At 48.2% G+C, this 20698-nt stretch overlaps 1 protein-coding gene across 1 annotated transcript in view; it reads right to left on the reverse strand.

Annotated features, from left to right (window-relative positions):
* Nucleotides 1-7454, reverse strand: part of LOC138283878 (uncharacterized) — a 272384-nt gene extending 264930 nt beyond the window's left edge. Inside the window, exon 1 of the mRNA XM_069222073.1 lies at nt 7335-7454. Coding sequence (XP_069078174.1) covers nt 7335-7395 — 61 coding nt within the window. The 5' untranslated portion in view covers nt 7396-7454. The remainder of the gene's footprint in view (nt 1-7334) is intronic.
* Nucleotides 7455-20698: the final 13244 nt, after the last annotated feature.

Below are 20698 nucleotides of genomic sequence, written 5' to 3' on the forward strand. Positions count from 1 at the left end.
TTGGGGCCCTTTGGGAGACTCCTTTTGTTTACCCTTATCCCCCCTACTCTGCTGCTGGAAACCCTTCCCACCTTTGGCAGATTCTCCCCCATATATGTTTTTGTGGAAACTGGTACTCACCCAGCGGTCTGCCTCCATAGTAAGCTTCCTGGGGTCAGTCAGCTTACGATCAGTCAAGTGCTGGCGCAGCTCTGCAAAACACAGACTAGATAAGTGCTCACACGTAATTAAGTTGTACAGCCCCTGAAAATCTGTCACATTACTGCCCTTCACCCAACCATCCAGTGCTCTGCAAAATGAATCAGGTCCAGGCCTGGGATTTAGTTTTCTTACTCTGCCTAAACTGATCCCTGTACTTGTCAGGAGTGAGACCATACCAAGTGAGAAGGGCCTCCTTCATGTCAGCGTAGGTGAGGTTGTACCCCTTACCCAAATCTAGCAAAGTGTCCCTCCCCTCCTTTGTGAAGTGGTTCCACAATCCTGGCCACCAATCCTTCTCAGGGACCCCATTCATGTGGATGGATGCCTCATATCCCTGAAACCACCTCTGCATGTCATCTCCCTTCTTGTACTCTCTCCCTACGTTTTTAGGAATGTGCACAATTCTGTCTGACTGCACTGATGAATTGCTGCCACCATCATGGCTGGACCTGCTCCTCACATCCAGCTCTTTCACTTTGAGCTCATGGTCCAAAAGCATCTTTCTTTCCTCCATGGCTCGCTGCTCCCTCTGAGCCTCCATTTTTAATCTCTCCAACTCAATCTGGTGCCTCCTGGCTTCTCTCCTGTCCTCCAGCTCCTCAAGTCAAACCTTTTGATCAACCACTGCTGCTTGGCACAGGGGGTACCTCTCCCCCCGGCAGCTCCTGTACCCTCAGGACATCTTCCCTAGAATTTGTGTCAGCAGAGTCTCCATTTGGATCCTCAGACTGCCCACTGGCAGCTCTGGCGGCTACCCAGGCCCTCAGCGCCTCTTGTAGCTCCTCTTTTTGGTGAGGCCTCTGACCTGAACTTTGATGTTTTTTTACAAACTGCCTTCAGTTCCTTTATGGTATAGATTCCCAACCTATCCTCCTCAAAAACCAAATACTGGGATGCAACTGAAGATGCTCTTGATTGAAACATGTCAGTGGAGTTCACTTGAACTTAAGATCAAAAAAAGGTAAAAGAGAAAAAAATCAAAAAAAAAAATCTGTATGTGGCACGTAATGGTCTACGATATGGTAGTAGTGTAGACCAATCACTTTGGGTCAAGTGCAAATTCAAATCCTATCCCATTGCTGCCACCAATGTTAGAAATGGGATCTCTAGCTGGCAGTCGGTTTGCATCCTTTCCAAGTAGGGACCCTCACTCTAGTCAGGATAAGGGAGATACCTGCTCAGATAACCCCTGCTCAGCCCTTTGGTAGCTTGGCACGAGCAGTCAGGCTTATCTTAGAAGCAATGTGTAAAGCATTTGCACATAACACACAGTAACACAGTGAAAATACTACAAAAGGCCACCACACCAGTTTTAGAAAAATAGCCAATATTTATCTAGTTAAAACAAGACCAAATACAATAAAAAATCCAACATACAGTAATAAAAATATGAACTCTGCAAGATTTACTCAAAAATACAGTTCCTTGAAGTCAATAGCTCCACCGGGGGCTATCACAGCGTTGTGATAAAAAAAACCAACAGTTCAGGCCGGCCGTGGTGTCGCTGGCCAGCTACGGCGTCGGGAAGACCTGCAAACAGTACCTTGGATTTGTAGGGCGTCATGATCCTCGCAGTAAGCCCCGGAGAGCTGCGTTGACGACGTTGTGGTGTCGGTTCCAGAGTCTGTGCAGGAGCAGTTGGGCCCTTGAAGTCACACGCGTTGCAGATCGAACTCCGGACTGATGAAGTCAGGAGCGCTGGCGTGGATGGCGTCGGGCTGCAGTGCGAAGCGGGACGATGCGACGTGCGGTGCCCACAGGTCACGGTGCAGGCAGCGGCTCGGTGACTGCATCCAGCGGCATTTTTGAGACCAGGGCTGCAGTGTGAAGTGGGGCGGTGCAACGTGTAGTGTCCATATGTCACGGTGCAGGCAGCGTCGTCGTCGTTGTGGAAGCGCTCTCGTCGGTAGACCCTAGCCAGCGGGACGGGACAGTGCTTCATGACCCTCACAAACAGTGTCTACAGGCCACTGTGCAGGTAGGGATGCCTGGTGATAACACTGGAGTCGATGATGCTGGCATCGGTGGACTGGGGCTGCCGTGCGGGATGGGACGGTGCTTCGTGCTCCTCATGAGCGGTGTCCACAGGCCACGGTGCCGGAGTCAGCTAAGCGATGCCAGAGGGTAGGGTCCACAGGTCACAGTGCGAGCAGCGGCTCGGTGAAGTCGTCTGATGACAACGTCAGTGAGACAAGGGTCGCGGTGCGAAGTGGGGCAATGTGACTTTGTGCGGCGGCGGCGGCAGGTCACGGTGCTGCCAGCGGCTACGTTGGCGGCGGCGCAGTGGTTTCTCCTCTTGAACAGCACAAAACACACAGTTCCCAGTGTTGCAAGTCGAAGAAACTGAAGTCTTTGGTGTCCCTGAGACTTCCAACAGGAGGAAAGCTCTACACCAAGCCCTTGGAGAACTTTCTCAAGCAGGACTCGCAGCAAAGTTCACCCTCTACAGCAAAGGGACAGTACTCCTCCTTCAGCTCTTCTCCTGGGTAGAGGTTCCTCTTGATTCCAGAAAGAATCTAAAAGTCTGGGGGTTTGGTTCTTCTTCTTATACCCCTTTCTGCCTTTGAAGTTGGCAAACTTCAAAGCAAAGTCTCAGGTGTTTGCCAGATTCTTCCTTGTCCAGATCAGGCCCCAGACACACACTAGGGGGTTGGAGACTGCCTTGTGTGAGGGCAGGCACAGTCCTTTCAGATGTGAATGACCCTCCCCTCTAGCTCAGATGGCTCATCAGGATATGCAGGCTACACCCATGCCCCCTTTTGTGTCACTGTCTTGTGAAGTGAAAAACAGCACAACTGTCAAACTGACCCAGACAGACAATCCACAAACAGGCACAGTCACAGAATGGTTTAAACAAGAAAATGCCTACTTTCTAAAAGTGACATTTTCAAACAGACAATTTAAAAACCAACTTCACTAAAAAAATGTATTTTTAAATTGTGATTTTACAGACCCTAAACTCCACATTTTCATCTGCTCTCAAAGGGAATATGCGCTTTAATGATATTTAAAGGCATACCCCATGTTAACCTATGACAGAGATAGGCATTGCACAGTGAAACCCGAATTTGGCAGTATTTCACTGTTAAGACATATAAAACACACTAGTATATGTCCTACCTTAAACATACACTGCACCCTGCCCCTGGGGCTACCTAGGGCCTACCTTAGGGGTGCCTGACATGTAGTAAAAGGGAAGGTTTAGACCTGGCAAGTGGGTACACTTGCCAAGTTGTATTGGCAGTTTAAAACTGCACACACAGACACTGCGGTGGCATGACTGTGCAATGGTTGATTTACAGGCCCTGGTTACCTCTAGTGCACTTTAGTAGGGACTTACCAGTAAATCAAAAATGCCAATCATGGATAAACCAATCAACAGTACAATTCCAATAGGGAGCACTTGCACTTTAGCACTGATTAGCAGTGGTAAAGTGTGCAGACAATAAACCAGCAAAAAGAGAGTCCAATACACCATAAAACCAGGAAGTCAGAAAGCAAACATGCCTCATTAGAAATGTGTGGTAGAAATGAATTACAATTGTGCCCATTATATTTTGCATCACTCTTCTGCCCATCCGATTTGTATACCCAGGTCTAGGTCTGGTACTGCTGTGAAGTGGCACTACATCAGCAAATGATTTGGGATCAGAACTGTTGTTGCACTCACTTTAATATCTTCCTGGTGATTAGTTGCAGTTTGGTGACTTCCCTCTTTTCAGACACTGATATTTTTTAGATCCTTGAAGTTACATGATAGCTGTTGCTGTGACTGAAGGAATGTGCTTTGTCCTCTAGGGCAGTGGTTCCCAACCTTTTGACTTCCATGGAGCCCCACTTTATCATTACTGGAACTCGGGGACCCCCACTGAATCATTTTTGGAATCTGGGGGCCCCCCACAGGGTCATTACTGAAAGCTAAGGACCTAATCTGTTAATATTATTTAATTTTCCAAGCAGTCGCAGACCCCCCGAGGAGGCTTCGCGGACCCCAAGGGATCCCCGGACCACAGGTTGGGAACCACTGCTCTAGGGAATAGTTTTCCAGCTGTTCTAGTCTCAGTTAGTATGTCCTCCTCTACTACTACACGTATAAGGGATCATAGTCAGCACTTCAAGCTATATTTGCCAGAGTTGGCACATTCAGTTTTTCCTTGTATGTTTTTATACAAGGAAAAACATACAGGCACCACTCAGCAGCAGTGGTTGTAATGGATCTGGGTCCAACCCTTCTTGAGATGGCAGATAGAAGAGTATAGTAAGCCCTCCATGAGATGGCTGATAAAAGGGTATAGTCAGCCCTCCATGACATGACTGCTAGAAAGGTATTTCCAGCCCTCCATGAGATGGCTGATAGAAGGATATGCAGAACGGTATGCCCACTTCTCCTTGGTAGGGTTGATGCCAATTAGAAGGGTATGCCCAGCCCTCTTAGATATGACTGTTAGAAGGCTATTCCCATCCTTCCTTTCTAATGCAGCTGCAGGTGAATAGTGGTTTTCATTATATGGTTATAAGAGGACCACTAGGCTATGGAGGTGGCTGTCAAAGTCCAGGCCTAAACCTCCAAGATATGGGTAACAGAAGTCATAACAGAGGGATATGGCCAATAATACAGTATAGAGTGGTGATTGTGAAGACACATTCCAGCTCCCTACCATATGGATAATAGGCAGCATGATCATTGCCCGATGAATGGACTTTTAGTATGGTATATAGAGCCTTCCGTGATAGCAGCATTCAACGATATTGGTGTGGTTATCAAGGGGTATGCTTAACGCAGTAGGTCATGGTTAACACTGAGGCCATGTAGCTAGTTACAAGAAGACATGCCTGGGCTAGGATGATACCGCTATCAAAATTATATGTTTTGTCCTGTGATGTGTGGGTATGCTCACCAGGAATCATTCCGGGCGCTAAAGAATTTTAATCAAGAAGCCCAACCCTAACAGAAAAATTAGTTATATTACATGATGTTACTGATCTCCCAAATTTAACAAACCATACAAGACGATTGATTGCTATTGCACTCACTGTAGCAAAAATTTGTATATTACGACATTGGAGAACACCACAACGTCCTACACATGATGAATGGCTTATTGAAATGTATAACATGGCATCATATGAAAAGCTGATTTACAGATTGTAAGATAATGTTGGGATTTTCATCCAAATTTGGAAACCCTTTCTAGCTTATACATATTCTATTAATATTCACACGTAAACGTTTTCTCATTCTTTGTCTCCTATCTTTATTAAGACTTTTTTATTATTGTTTTGAGTCATGCTGTTATTAAGACAGTTGACATCTCGCCCATTAACACTGTTATTTTAAGTAGGACTTACTGTTCACCAATTCAACACTGTTGAATTGGCAGGAATATCTCCATTTGAAATGTTATATATGTGGATTTGCATGATATTACTATCTCGACTGTCTTCTAACAACCTATAATACATGGTTTAATACATATTGCATAATTCTTTCTTTCCAGATTTTCTGTTATAGGTCTACTTCTAAGAGTTAATGCACAGTTGGATGCCTTATAAATAATCTCATATATTGCATTTACTGTTATATGTAGAATGTTTTTTTTGTTTTTTGTTTTTTGTGTTTAGAAATCTGAGAAGTTAATATTTCATAATATTTTTCATATATGGCCATAATTTGATGTATTGTTTCTCTATTTAACACAGTCTGTATATTGACATGTACTTCTCAATAAACATATAAAAAAAATTTTAAAAAAAGAAGCCCAACCTTGCAGTTGTGGTTATGAGGAGCACATGTCCTGCTTCCAAGCTACAGCTAAGGTAATCTGAAGGGTCTAGGTGTGCACACAGTATTCCAAGATGTGGTTTTGGTTATCAGGCCACTTGCTAAGCCCTCCGGGTAGTCATAAACGGCACTTCAAGTTGTGGGTATTAGAGTGTGACTACCGGCCCTTTGTGGATCACCATCAGAGGGACACAATGGGGTAAAGACCTGGCTTTCACATTAAAGTTTACTCAAGAAACAATGGTGTTTTATTTGCTTCAGTTTTCTTTAAAATGCCTTCTTTGCCATCCTGGGCTCGAGGTCAGTAAGAAAGCCATCATGTTCTCCTCCTTACTTGGCTAGGGCTGTGCCTTTTAGTGGTGACTGTTAGAAACTTTCGAGCAGGTCTCTGCCACCTTACATGTTTTCTGTACTTCACTTCATCCTCTGATCTGAGTGTATTTGTTTGCTCCTGGTTACAGAGATATTGTGCTGTATAATATCCAAAGACTCATTAAATCAACATTTATATGATTAGGAATGTACCAAAAGGGAAAAAATACAGATCTTTGGCCCTTCCTGAAGGGTAAGGCTAACTCCCCTTTCAGATTTTTTTCCACTTTCTCCAATCTAAGTACAACACCATGCAGTTGAATTCTCATTCATATTTGAAGTCCTAGTAACATATTGCGGACAAAATATATTTAATTAATCCCCTTATCGAACCCGTGGAAAAAATGTGACTGACAATTGTTTGGCAATTGTGCAATGACATTTGCACGGACAGCCAGCGCAAAAACGAAAGTTACACCGATTATACGAAACAAACAATATTTTATAGCAGTCGCTCCCTACACATCGTTCAAAAAAAGTGCAAAATCGACCGCGACCGGATCTAAAATGCTCATCTGTAGTGCCAATTTAACTGGCAATGAGATAACTTAAGTGGTCTCGCCAGTACTACCCAGCCGTAGTTCATATTTTAAAAACTGTAGAAATTTCAATTTGTGCAGGGATCGTAGCTTCCTTTGGTGCAGCAGGTGAGGTAGCACCGGGATCCAGAGCCCAGAGGGGCCCATTGACCCCTGGTAATTGCCGTAGTTTACTACACTAACAGCAGTCAAAAGGGACGTTTCTTGCTTGCACCAAGGTCAATGGCATCCTTGCTACGTTTCTGGACTTGTTGTCAGAAACACAAACAATTTATACTGACATTGATCTGCTAAAATGCCGACTTGCTCTTTTAAAGTACACTGTCGATGAGCTATGTAACCATTCATTCATCTCGGCACCAGTGATACAGAAGGTACCGCCTTTCATAATTCTTTCTATATTGGGTATCAAAGAGAAGTACTTGGGAAGGAACGCTTACCGCAAACTCCGCTGGGGGAATACACAGAAATCACGATATAAAGTAGCACGAATGGAAGCATTATTTGAAGGGTTGCTTCGACGTCGTCTTCTTGCAGAATTAGCGAATCATTCAAGAGCAAGGAGGTTTACATGAACTGGAGGCGGGGTTATAAAACAGGAAAATATGATTCTCTTGATCAGTTATGACAGTAACATGCTGCTAAAACCACAAAGGAGGAACAAAGAGAAAAGGCGTTGCCCTGCATCAGTGGCGTTGGCAGGTCAGGTTTAGAGACCAAGGCTGGAGTTCAAGGGGTTTACGAATGATACCCAGTGGGCTCCCCAGAAACATTTTTTTTAGGAGGAGAAGACACAGTCGTGTGTGTGAGTGTGTGTATATATATATATATATATATATATATATATTAATAATAATATATATCACTTAATAAAACCAAAGGTTACAGGTGTGTTATAGTTAGGCTCACATTTTAAACATACTAAACCATAGAAATGCACCTGTTATAGTGAGATTTATCTCAATTAACTATAATGCATGCTCTACGGTAACTATAACTCAAACCCTTGCCATGCAGTTTTTTCCTCAAAAATTTTACTGCAAATTTTACATTAATATTATCAACAATGTCACAAGTGCCGTAGTGCAGCTCCCTCTCTGTTTCCCTGCCTGCATCTCTGTTTCACAGCTCTCACTTGCTGGAACCGGAGTGTTTGCTCTGACTTGGTGGGCACTGTCAAAGCTCCTTTTAAGTCAGAGCAAACAGCTGTGCCTGGGGGTGGGGACCCCCGGGACATAGCAGGAGCTGGCCCAGGTGGGTTGTGGTCCCCAGGGTCCTCCATCACTCTTCGAGGTGGGCCATGCAGGCCCCCTCCACAATTCAATTTGCCCCAGGGAAAGGTGATGGACCCCCTATCTTATTTAAATTCAGCCCCAGTAAGGTGGCAGTCCCTGGGGCTGCGGGGGGTGTTGGACTGCCACCCTCATTTAATTCTTTGTTAGGTCCCTGGGGAGGTGGTGGTCCCTGGTGCTGTGGGCAGGGACCCCCTCCCCATTTAATCCTATGTTGAGCCCCGGGGAGGCGGCAGTCCCTGGGCCTGCAGGGGGCTGGGTGGTCCCCCAGCATTTCATTGTATGTTTGGCCCTGGGGAGGTGGCGGTCCCTGGAGCTGTGGGAGGGCTTGGTGTCCCCCACAGCTCATTCTATATTTGGCCCCGGGGAGGTGGGGGTCCCCAGGGCATGACGCGGTCCACAGGACCTCCCCTTTTCTTCTATAAAAGCATTTTGCCCCGGGGAGATGGTGGTCCATGGGGGATGGGGGACCTCTCGGCCCACCCACATTCAATGTAAAAATCGGTGGCGGGCCCCGGGGATTCAGTAAGTCGGGGGGACCCGTGTACCCCCTCATTATTTTTGACATGCCCCCGGGACTTGGTCCACCCAGGGCAGCGCTTAATTTGTGCTTGTTTCTCCGGTGCTGAGCACCGGCACTTATTTGTGAGGGCTGGGGCTTATTCTTAGGCCTCAAGCATTTGCTGCGAGCAAAAGACACATATGAGAAACATGGAAGAAGGAAAAACTAAAAAGCGTCATAAAGGGAGAAAGTAGAAAGTTGCAGGATGAACTAAAGGGGCAGGGGTGGCCGTAAATGGATTGGAGAGGCCCGAGATGGCTTCCGGATTTCGCTGCCTCAGTATTCAGTGCTGGCAGATTTAATTACAGCAGACTCGTGTTTAACCTGTTCTGTGCCTTGGACGAGGTGACCTTTAGGGCATTTCTGCCCCCCCCCCCGGGGCCGGCTGAGCTACAGGCCAAACTCCACAGGTAGGCACCTTGCAAAAAACACCTCTGTTTTCTGTGAAAAAATATGTTGTGTCCACGTTGTGTTTTGGGCCATTTCCTTTCGTGGGCGCTAGGCCTACCCACAGAAGTGAGGTACCATTTTTATCGAGAGACTTAGAGGAACGCTGGGTGGAAGGAAATTTGTGGCTCCTCTCAGATTCCAGAACTTTCTGTCACCGAAATGAGAGGAAAAAGTGTTTTTTTGGCCAAATTTTGATGTTTGCAAAGGATTCTGGGTAACATAACCTGGTCAGAGCCCCGCAAGTCACCCCATCTTGGATTCCCCTGGGTTTCTAGTTTTCAAAAATGCGCTGGTTTGCTAGGTTTCCCTAGGTGCCGGCTGAGCTACAGGCCAAAATCCACAGGTAGGCACTGCTTTTTATAAAAAATGTGATGTGTCCACGTTGTGTTTTGGGCCATTTCCTTTCGTGGGCGCTAGTCCTACCCACAAAAGTGAGGTATCATTTTTATCGGGAGACTTGGGGAAACGCTGGGTGGAAGGAAATTTGTGGCTCCTCTCAGATTCCAGAACTTTCTGCCACAGAAATGTGAGGAACATGTGTTTTTTTAGCCATATTTTGAGGTTTGCAAAGGATTCTGGGTAACAGAACCTGGTCCGAGCCCCACAAGTCACCCCATCTTGGATTCCCCTAGGACTCTAGTTTTCAGAAATGCACAGGTTTGGTAGGTTTCCCTAGGTGCCGGCTGAGCTAGAGGCCAAAATCTACAGGTAGGCACTTCGCAAAAATCACCTCTGTTTTCTTTAAAAAAATTGGATGTGTCCATGTTGCGCTTTGGGGCGTTTCCTGTCGCGGGCGCTAGACCTACCCACACAAGTGAGGTATCATTTTTATCGGGAGACTTGGGGGAACGCTGGGTGGAAGGAAATGTGTGGCTCCTCTCAGATTCCAGAACTTTCTGCCACAGAAATGTGAGGAACATGTGTTTTTTTAGCCAAATTTTGAGGTTTGCAAAGGATTCTGGGTAACAGAACCTGGTCCGAGCCCCACAAGTCACCCTATCTTGGATTCCCCTAGGTCTCTAGTTTTCAGAAATGCACAGGATTGGTAGGTTTCCCTAGGTGCCGGCTGAGCTAGAGGCCAAAATCTACAGGTAGGCACTTCGCAAAAATCACCTTTGTTTTCTTTCAAAAAATTGGATGTGTCCACGTTGCGCTTTGGGGCGTTTCCTGTCGCGGGCGCTATGCCTACCCACACAAGTGAGGTATCATTTTTATCGGGAGACTTGGGGAAACGCTGGGTGGAAGGAAATTTGTGGCTCCTCTCAGATTCCAGAATTTTCTGCCACAGAAATGTGAGGAACATGTGTTTTTTTAGCCAACTTTTGAGGTTTGCAAAGGATTCTGAGTAACAGAACCTGGTCCGAGCCCCACAAGTCACCCCATCTTGGATTCCCCTAGGTCTCTAGTTTTCAGAAATGCACAGGTTTGGTAGGTTTCCCTAGGTGCCGGCTGAGCTAGAGGCCAAAATCTACAGGTAGGCACTATGCAAAACACACCTCTGTTTTCTTTAAAAAAAATGGGATGTGTCCACGTTGCGTTTTGGGGCGTTTCCTGTCGCGGGCGCTAGGCCTACCCACACAAGTGAGGTATCATTTTTATCGGGAGACTTGGGGGAACATAGATTAGTAAAACAAGTGTTATTGCCCCTTGTCTTTCTCTACATTTTTTCCTTCCAAATATAGGAGAGTGTGTAAAAAAGACATCTATTTGAGAAATGCCCTGTAATTCACATGCTAGTATGGTCACCCCGGAATTCAGAGATGTGCAAATAACCACTGCTCCTCAACACCTTATCTTGTGCCCTTTTTGAAAATACAAAGGTTTTCTTGATAGCAATTTTTTACTCTTTATATTTCAGCAAATGAATTGCTGTATACCCGGTATAGAATGAAAACGCACTGCAGGGTGCAGCTCATTTATTGGCTCTGGGTTCCTCGGGCTCTTGATGAACCTACAAGCCCTATATATCCATGCAACCAAAGGAGTCCAGCAGACGTAACGGTATATTGCTTTCGATAATCTGACATTGCAGGGAAAAGTTACAGAGTAAAACGTAGAGAAAAATTGATGTTTTTTTCACCTCAATTTCAATATTTTTCTTTTTCAGTTGTTATTTTCTGTAGGAAACCCTTGTAGGATCTACACAAATGACCCCTTTCTGAATTCAGAATTTTGTCTACTTTTCAGAAATGTTTAGGCTTCTGGGATCCAGCATTGGTTTCATGCCCATTTCTGTCACTGACTGGAAGGAGGCTGAAAGCACAAAAAATTGCAAAAATGGGGTATGTCCCAGTAAAATGCCAAAATTGTGTGGTAAAATTGGGTTTTCTGATTCAAGTCTGCCGGTTCCTGAAAGCTGGGAAGCTGCTGAGTTTAGCACCGCAAACCCTTTGTTGATGCCATTTTCAGGGGAAAAACCACAAGCCTTCTTCTGCAGCCACTTTTTCCAATTTTTTTGAAAAAAACGAAATTTGCACTGTATTTTGGCTAATTTCTTGGCCTCCTTCAGGGGAACCCACAAAGTCTGGGTACCTCTAGAATCCCTAGGATGTTGGAAAAAAAGGACGCAAATTTGGCTTGGTTAGCTTATGTGGACAAAAAGTTATGAGGGCCTAAGCGCGAACTGCCCCAAATAGGCAAAAAAAGGCCTGGCACAGGAGGGGGAAAAGGCCTGGCAGCGAAGGGGTTAAGAGAAGGGCTTTGAGCACCTGCACCTCTTTATTTATAAATTAAGCAGTGACCCAGGGGCTTCATTAAAACAAGCGGGGGAGCCCATGCTTGTTTTTTAAAACATTTTCGCCTGATCCTCCGTAACCCTCGGCAAAATCTTTTTTTTAAAATGCTTTTTTGCTCTGGGGGCTTCCCTCTGGACCCCAGCACCAGAGCTAAAAGCTCAGGGTGTCCTTACTTTGTCTCCTTTTCTTTTTTTTAATCTTTATTTTCTGAAGCAGAGTCCCAAGATGGCTGCCAACACTTCCTTGTTGAAGTGTTGGCAGCCAAACAGATCTCAGCACAACATTGGGAAACAAATGTGTTTTTTCTTTAACTTCTCAAAAATACTTAATGGATTTACACCAAATAACAAAATGGCGCTTTCTAGAGCAAGAACTGCCTTTCCACCAAATTTGGTGTAGTACCTTCCAGTGGTTGGGCACTATTCCTGTTCAAAATCCCTATGAAATAATGCATGGTGAAAAGTGTTTTTGGACCCCTTTTTTGAACTTTTCTCTTGGCTCCGCTTGATGGATCACCCCGAAACTTTACAGACAGCAGCGTCATATTTTTTTTAAAATGTCATGAAAATTCATCAAACGACGCCAATGTTATTAGCAAAACAAAAATAAACTCTTTCTATAGAAACTAAGGCCCTCATTATGACATTGGCGGTAAGTCCTGCGTACTGCCAAGCTGACTGGCGCCAACATACCGCTGGTGCGGTGGTTTACCGCTACCCATATTATGACACACACATAGCAATCCGTCACTATACAGCCACACACACAAGTCCGCCAGCCCAACTGGTGGTAGCAAAACCCACACTGTTACGCCAACAGAATTATGCCCACAGCGTTATGACCCACGAATAACCGCAGCAGATATTCAATGGCTGTTGCTGCTGGTGGCGGTGCTGGTGGTGGTGCAGGCAGTGGTGGGGGGAGGCTCCTGCCCTTCCCCTGCAGCCTCGGACGGCAGCCCACTGGAGCTGCTGCTGCTGGTGGCAGTGCTGGTGGCGGTGCTGGTGGTGGTGCAGGCAGTGGTGGGGGAGGCTCCAGCCCTTCGCTTGCAGCCTCGGACGGCTGAACCGCCATGGTTGGTTGTGGGGGCTCAGAATCAGTCCCAGCACCAGGCCTCCTGTCCTTCCTGCCTGCTAGTGCAAGCCCCTTGCCTTTCCCTTTGGCATCTGGTGGTGCCTCCTTGCCCTTTCCCTTGGCAGCTGGTGGTGCCTCCTTGCCTTTCCCCTTGGCAGCTGGTGGTGCCTCTTTGCCCTTCCCCTTGGCAGTGGGTGGTGCCTCTTTGCCCTTCCCCTTGGCAGCTGGTGGTGCCTCCTTGCCCTTCCCTTTGGCAGCTGGTGCAGGCACACTTTCAGTGCTGATGGCTGGTTCCCTGGAGCCTCTCCCACCTGCAGTAGCTGTCGACACTACTGTTGCCGTGGACTGGGTTGCTGATGTGCTCGCCTGGGTTCTGACCACCCTGGCCCAACGTGAAGGATGAGGGGAGGGGTAGGGAAGAGGTCAGTGGTGGAGAGGAAAAGCTTCATAGGGGTATTGGGGCAGGAAGAGGGTGAAGGTTTGGGAGTGGAGGAAGAGGAAGTGGTTGCAGGAGGTGTCTGCTGATTTTGGGAGCAGGTGCATGGGCTGGATGCTGTTGTGAGGTGGATGGCTGTTGGGTGTCTGAGTGCTTGCATTTGTGTACTTTGGGAGGAGGGGGCACAGACACAGTGGGAGAGGACACAGGGGACGTGTGCATGGATGTGGGGGTGGTGACTGCCAGTGAGGGGTGTGTAGTGATAGGCGTGATGGTGATGGAGGTAGTGGATGAGGATGTAGTGCATGCCTGTGTGAGTGGAGACGCTACTGGGAGGGAGGTGGACGAGGAGGAGGAGGTGGACACAGTGGAGGCAGTGGATGTTGGTATGTCTGCATCTGGATGGTGTTTGTGTGAGTGCCTGTGGGATGATGTGTGGTGCTTGTGTTTGCCCGAGCCATTCCTGTGTGTTGTCTTGAGTGCATGCTGTTCTGACTGTGTGCTTGCGGTAGGTTGGGGTTCAGGGGAATGGGACTGGGTAGAGGAAGGTGGAGGGGGGAGGCTAGAAACAGGGGCAATGGCTGCCATCAGGGATGAGGCCGGAGCCTGGATTGATCTTTGTTGGACCGCCATGCCAGAGTGAATGCCCTCCAAGAATGCATTTGTTTGTTGCAAATGGGCTTCCAGCCCCTAGATGGCATTCACTATGGTTGACTGCCCAACAGAGATGGATCACAGGAGGTCAATAGCCTCCTCACTCAGGGCAGCAGGGCTAACTGGGGCAGGGCCTGAGGTGCCTGGGGTGAAGGAGATGCCCACCCTCCTGGGTGAGCGGGCATGGAAAACTCGCTGAGGGGCTGCTGGGAGGGCAGTGCTGGTATGGGGGTGGCGGCTGTACCTGTAGTTGGGGTGGGCACAGATGTGTCCGCCAACAGCAGGGAGCTTCTATCGGAGGAGGTACCTCTGTCAGAACTGTCCCCTCCTGTCTCCGCCGTGGTGCTCCCCTCGCCCTCCGTCCCACTGGTGCCCTCACCGTCGGTGGATTCAGCCTCACGGGCCCTGTGGGATGCAGCTCCCTCCGTCGCCGGTGCCTCTGCTCCTCCGCCAGATGATGCTAATGCACATAAGGACAGGGTGACAAAACAAAAAGGGGGGGAGTGAGACAAAGAATACACTTAGTCAATGGCTGCTCCAACACCACCATTGGCGTACACACAGGGAACAGCCCTACGCACTAGGCAATGCACTACCAGTCACAATGCTAGTCACCAGGCCACGGACAGGAATACCTAACGCCAATAGCATCATACCTGGCACCCACAGACCCCTGCCCAGTATTGGATGCCTACTAGCTTGGTAGGAGGTGGTGTTCATCAGCTCTTGCCCAACATGGGACCTACCATGCAATGTCCGGCCTGGCCTAGGGTGCCCACATCCCCCACCCGGAGAGCACCCCACCACGCGCAAGTAGTGTATTGTGGAAATGTACTCACCCCCTTGTGGCTGCTGTGATGCCCTCAAGCGCCCATCCTGATAGGCCACTGCCAGTATGCTGGCCATCAGGGGGGTCAGGGTTCGACGGGCACCCCTTCCTTATTGGGAGGCCATCCCCAGCTGGGCCTCTACTGTCTTCCTTGCCCAGCGTCTCAGGTCCTCCCACCGTTTGCGACAGTGGGTGCTCCGCCTGCCGTAGACCCCCAGGGTCTGCACGTCCTTGTCGATGGCACGCCATAAACCCTATTTCTGATGGGCGCAGACCTGCAGAAAAATAAACATAGAAAAAGGTATCAGTCAGACCGTCCAGCCTGTTACACTCATGGCCCACCATAGCCATCACATCCCCTTACGCACAGTCATTGCCCACCATACATGCATCACGCTGCCCAGAACCCTTCCACCAACCCCCCACACAGCACTCCATGCATTCATGCCCCTTGCATCGTGCTCACAATGTACTCACCTGTTGGTCTGGAGGCCCATACAGCATTCGGTATTGGGGTAGGACCCCATCCACCAGTCTCTCCAACTCCCCAGCGGTGAAGGCAGGGGACCTTTCCCCAGTGGCACAAGCCATGGTCGGTTCCAGACACAGGTCACAGCAGCACTTGCAGTGTAGGTCCTCTCCTGTTGAACGTCAAGTAGCAAGTGAGTGAACGGATAGAAAATGGCGGTCACGTCCGCCGCTGTGCATACCGTCACTGCCGCGTACATCACCATTGGCCACTGTAACCCATAGGGCCCAATGACAACCAATGAGGAGTTGCACGGTGGTACTCGACTGCCTCCTGCAACGGCGCACAATGTTAACGGCATTACCTCATTTCCACATGTCCATCCACACAGGACAGATGGACGCCATTTCATGGGAGGGGCAGGCCATGGCACCTAACTGCGTCACAGTACACCTAGGCACCATATGGGCCTATCCAACAAAATACTGTTACAGTCACAACATGCAATGCAGTGTAGTGTTTGGAAATGTGGAATACTGACCACTTGCCCCCATTTTGCCCCCTAGATTACAACCGCTGTGGATGAATAGGAGATGGAGACATCCCCTGTGTACAGACCCCTGGTGGACTTGGCAGCAATGGAGGACAGGCACATTATCCTCACCTATAGACAGGACAGGGCCACAATCACAGAGCTGTGTGCCCAGTTGGAGCCTGACCTGATATCTGCTATCCGTCATCCCACCGGGATCCCCCCTCTTGTGCAAGTCCTACCAGTGCTCCATTTCTTGGCAACTGGCTCCTTCCAAGTGACAGTGGGCGTGGCAGCAGGAATGTCACAGCCAATGTTCTCAATAGTGCTGACCAGAGTGTTGTCTGCCCTGATTAAACACATGCGCAGCTACATTGTTTTCCCCCAGGTGGAGGATTTGGCCACAGTGGAAGCTGACTTCTATGCAATGGGACATATCCCCAACATCATTAGGGCAATCAATGGTACACATATTGCATTTGTTTCCCCCCGGAGAAATGAACAGGTGTTCAGAAATCGAAAGAGCTTTCACTCCATGAATGTGCAGATAGTGTGCCTGGCGGACCAGTACATCTCCCATGTCAGTGCAAAGTATACGGGTCTGTGCATGATGCCTTTATCCTGAGGAATAGCAGCATCCCATATGTGACGAGTCAACTCCAGAGGCACTGGGTGTGGCTAATAGGCGAGCCCTGGTTCCCACCCAGTGTATGTCGGTGTATGGGTATGGTGTTGGCCCTAACGGTTAGTGTGTGGCTAACAGGTATCCCTCGATATTTGCAGGTGACTCTGGTTACCCCAACCTCTCATGGCTACTGACCCCTGTGAGGAATCCCAGGACAAGTGCAGAGGAACGTTACAATGAGGCACATGGGTGAACAAGAATAATAATAGGAAGGACATTCAGACTCCTGAAGGCCAGGTTTCGTTGTCTCCATCTAACTGGTGGATCCCTGTACTACTCACCCAAGACGGTCTGCCAGATAATCATGGCATGCTGCATGACCTTGCCTTGAGACACCAGGTGCCTTTTCTGCAGGAGGATGAGGCTGGAGATGGGCGTGTGGCAGCAATGGACCCTGTGGACAGTGAAGATGAGGAGGCAGAGGATGAGGATGAGGACAACAGAACACCACCTCCAGTGACACACAGGTAAGACACTATAACTTCACTTTACATTGACAGTTTTGTGTTTGACATTGTACGTGGCAAGCAGATTCTCCCAATTCTATGGACACTTACACTTGGACACTTACTGCACCCTTTGGCATCTCTATTTTCAGATATCTTTCCCCACTCTGGCACCTGGTGTGTTGACTGCAGCATACTACAGGTCATTCCTATGTATTTATTCCTGGACAGTTGTATTGCAGTGTTTAAAGCTTGTTAAACTAATACTTTATTCAATCATTTCACAGACTCCATACTTGTATTTTTTAAATGGTGTTTTTTTAAGTGCTAAGAAGTAGAGGGGTAGTGGAATTGGCTGGGTTGATGGTGGAGGAAAGTCCAGGATAGAGTCCAGTTTATTTGTATCACAGGTGCATTGTCCAAGGGGGCATAGGAAGGGGAGCAATGGCAGTTCAAGGTGGACATGGTGACAGAGTGGGACACATGGGTGACAATCAGGAGAGTCTTATTTCCTGGCGGGGGTCTTGGCAATGTTATATGGCTTCTGCCTGGATCACAGAGACAGTTTGCTGGGTGGTTCTCCTTCTGCAGGGGGAGGGGTGCTGGTGGCTGGTGGCCTGTTGTTCCTGTGGGCCTCCTGTCCACTATCGTCAGTGGAGGTGGAGGGCTGTTCATCGGTGTGGCTAGTGTCAGGGGCCTGGTGGTGTGCTACTGCCTCCCTCATGGTGTTGGCCATGTCTGCCAGCACCCCTGCAATGGTGACCAGGATTGTGTGGATGTCCTTCAGGTCCTCCCTGATCCCCTGGTACTGTCCCTCCTGCAGCCTCTGGGTCTCCTGCAACTTGTCCAGTATCTGGCCCGTTGTCTCCTGGGAATGGTGGTATGCTCCCAGGATGTTGGTGAGTGCCTCCTGGAGAGTCGGTTCCCTGGGCCTGTCCTCCCCGTGTCGCATAGCAGTCCTCCCAGCTTCCCTTTTGTCCTGTGTGTCTGTGCCCTGAACCGTGTGCCCACTGCCACTGACCCCAGGTCCCTGATCGTCCTGTATTTGTGGTGTGCCCTGGGGTCCCTGTAGTGGTGGACACACTGCTGATTGACGTGTCCTGGGGACAGAGGTATGGGCCCGCTGGGTGTGTGCTGTCATGTCATGGTGTTTCCTGAGGGGGGAGGCTCTGTAGTGGTATGGGACTGTGCCTGGGTAACCGACTGTCCAGGGATCCCTGATGGGCCAGGTTCGTCATCCAGATTCAGGTGTCCAGAGCTGCTGTCATCACTGTGGGCCTCTTCTGTGGGTGGGACTGGATGTTACTAGCACCTCCTCTCCAGTAACATTGTGTGGGGGACCCGTGGGGATGTGAATGCAGTGTTATTGTTTCTACGTGTGACATCTTGTGCATGGGTGTGTTGCCTTCTATGGTTTGTGCATATAAAATCTGAACCTAACTAAAACATTCCTGTAACCTTTAATGAATTTCTGAGGTTTTTTTTTTGTTCTTTTTCCTAATGTCCCTGTAATATTTGTTTTTTCTGTGAATTTCTAATTTTTTTTAACATTAAGTAAAATGCCGATCGCAAAGCACTATGGAGAGAGGGAGGGGTTGGGGAGTTGGACGCAGGGCCTGGCATTGTCCTACCCCACCTAAGCTTGCTTCTCCTGCCCCCCTCCTCCTTGCCTTTCCTGCCTGCCCTGAACAGTTAGCTTGCTGCCCCATTCACCTCACCCCTACCCTCTGTTGTATGAGTCCATGCACCAGCCCCCTCCCTCCTGCTCTGCATGATCCGATTTGCTGCCATTGCCCTCCACTTAGCTTGATGTCCTTGCCCACCTCTCCTCCTCTCTGTTGCCCAGTCCTAGCCCTTATCATTGCCCTCCTGCTTAGCCTCTGCTTAGCTTACTGCCCCTATCCTACTTCTCCCTGCCCTCTGATGTCTGTATGCTTGCTCCTGCTCCCTCCTTTTTGCAGAACATGTTCCATAGACCTGACACTGCCCCTCCTATCTGGTCTGAGTGCTCTGTTGAGCTGCCACTGCCCCTCTCACCTGCCTAGCATGGTTAGATAACTCCAGCCTCTCCCTGCCACATCTACCCTGCCTGTCCGGGTTCCATGCCCTTATTCCCTCCCTCCTGTCCTCCATGGTCCATTTTGCTGCAAGTCCCATCTTCCCTCCATGTTCTGTTGTGCTGTAACTGATCCTCCTGCCTTCCCCGTGTGGTCTGTTGTGAAGGTCCTTCTCCTGCCCTCTCTTGTCTGTGTCCAGCCCCTACCCATCCTTTCTGACCTCCATGGTCCTTTGTGCATGCCCCTGACCCCTCTCTCTTGCCCACCATGACCTTTGTGCTGCTATTAACCTTCCTGCTTGCCCTGCATGGCCTTCTGTGCTGCCACAGCCCCTCCCACCTGCCCTGTGTGGTTAGCTTGTTGCCCCTGACCTCCTTCTACCTTCCCTCCGTTATCTGTGTGTATGCTAATAAGCCTCATTGTTGCCTTCTATGGTGCGTTGTGCTTCCAGTGCCTATTCAGCCTGCCCCCCTGATGCCTGCCCTGTAAGGTCAGTTTGGTGCCCCTGTCTATCTCCCTCCTGCCCTCTGTTATCCAGGTCCATGTCCCTACCATATTTCAGCTGCCCTTAGTGATCCTTTGGACCATACTTGCCAGCATTTTGAACTTGGTAAGAGGGTGATTTAAAAGAAAAATGGGGAATTGATTTTCCCCATTGACTTACATTGAAAAAGAGGAGACTGTAGCCTGGAGACAGATAAAATAAAGCCCATTTGGACTTAACAACATCAGGAGTCTCCTGCCTGAATTGGGTCTTTTGGTATATATGGTTGTACTGCCACTGCATCTTCCTCTTCCTTCTGCCCTCAATAGTCTGTAATGTTGCCACAGCCTCTTTTTCCTGTCCTGTATGGTTGGTTTGGTGTCCCTTTTTCTCTGGCTCTCTATGGTCCGTTGTGCTGCCACTGCCCCTCCCCACCTGCCCAGCATGGTCAATTTGTTGCCTCTGCACCCTGCTCCCTACCCTCAATTATCCGAATTCATACCCCTGAAATCTGTCTTCCCACAGCATTTTAATGAACAACTAGATTGCTAACATCCTATATTTATTACAAAAGTGTGGCATGCCTGACGTCATCTTAAAGTGTTCAAAAATGTAATACCTAAAGTATTTCCTTTTGAAATTATAAAAATGAGAAGGTCTTATGCCCACCGAAATTATGGTTTGTGCTCTAAAAAAACCTAAATGAGGGCATATTTTCTGAGTTCTTAAATAGCGACAAAGCACTTTAAATGATTTGCTATCTTGATTTTTTTTTCTAGTTGATCACTTGATTATATCTTACACTTAGGGGAAATGATGTGGTGTTATGGCCAGAGCTGCAGATTTTGCAACTAAGGAACCATGTTTGAGATTGTGAAAGCTGTATTAATTACTAATGAATTTGCATTGATTAACTGTTAGGAATTTACATGAAGCAGGATAACCTTGAGAAAATCGTGTGTCTTGGAGAACGTGCCCACTGAAGTGGCCACCATGAGATGTACGACAATTAATAATGAATTCACATTTATAGTTTAAATGATGTGCACATGTAGAATAAAATGTATTAGTGGATCGCATTAACATATTAGTACTATGT

This window comes from Pleurodeles waltl, chromosome 3_1, assembly GCF_031143425.1.
Source record: "Pleurodeles waltl isolate 20211129_DDA chromosome 3_1, aPleWal1.hap1.20221129, whole genome shotgun sequence".
Lineage (NCBI taxonomy): Eukaryota > Metazoa > Chordata > Amphibia > Caudata > Salamandridae > Pleurodeles > Pleurodeles waltl.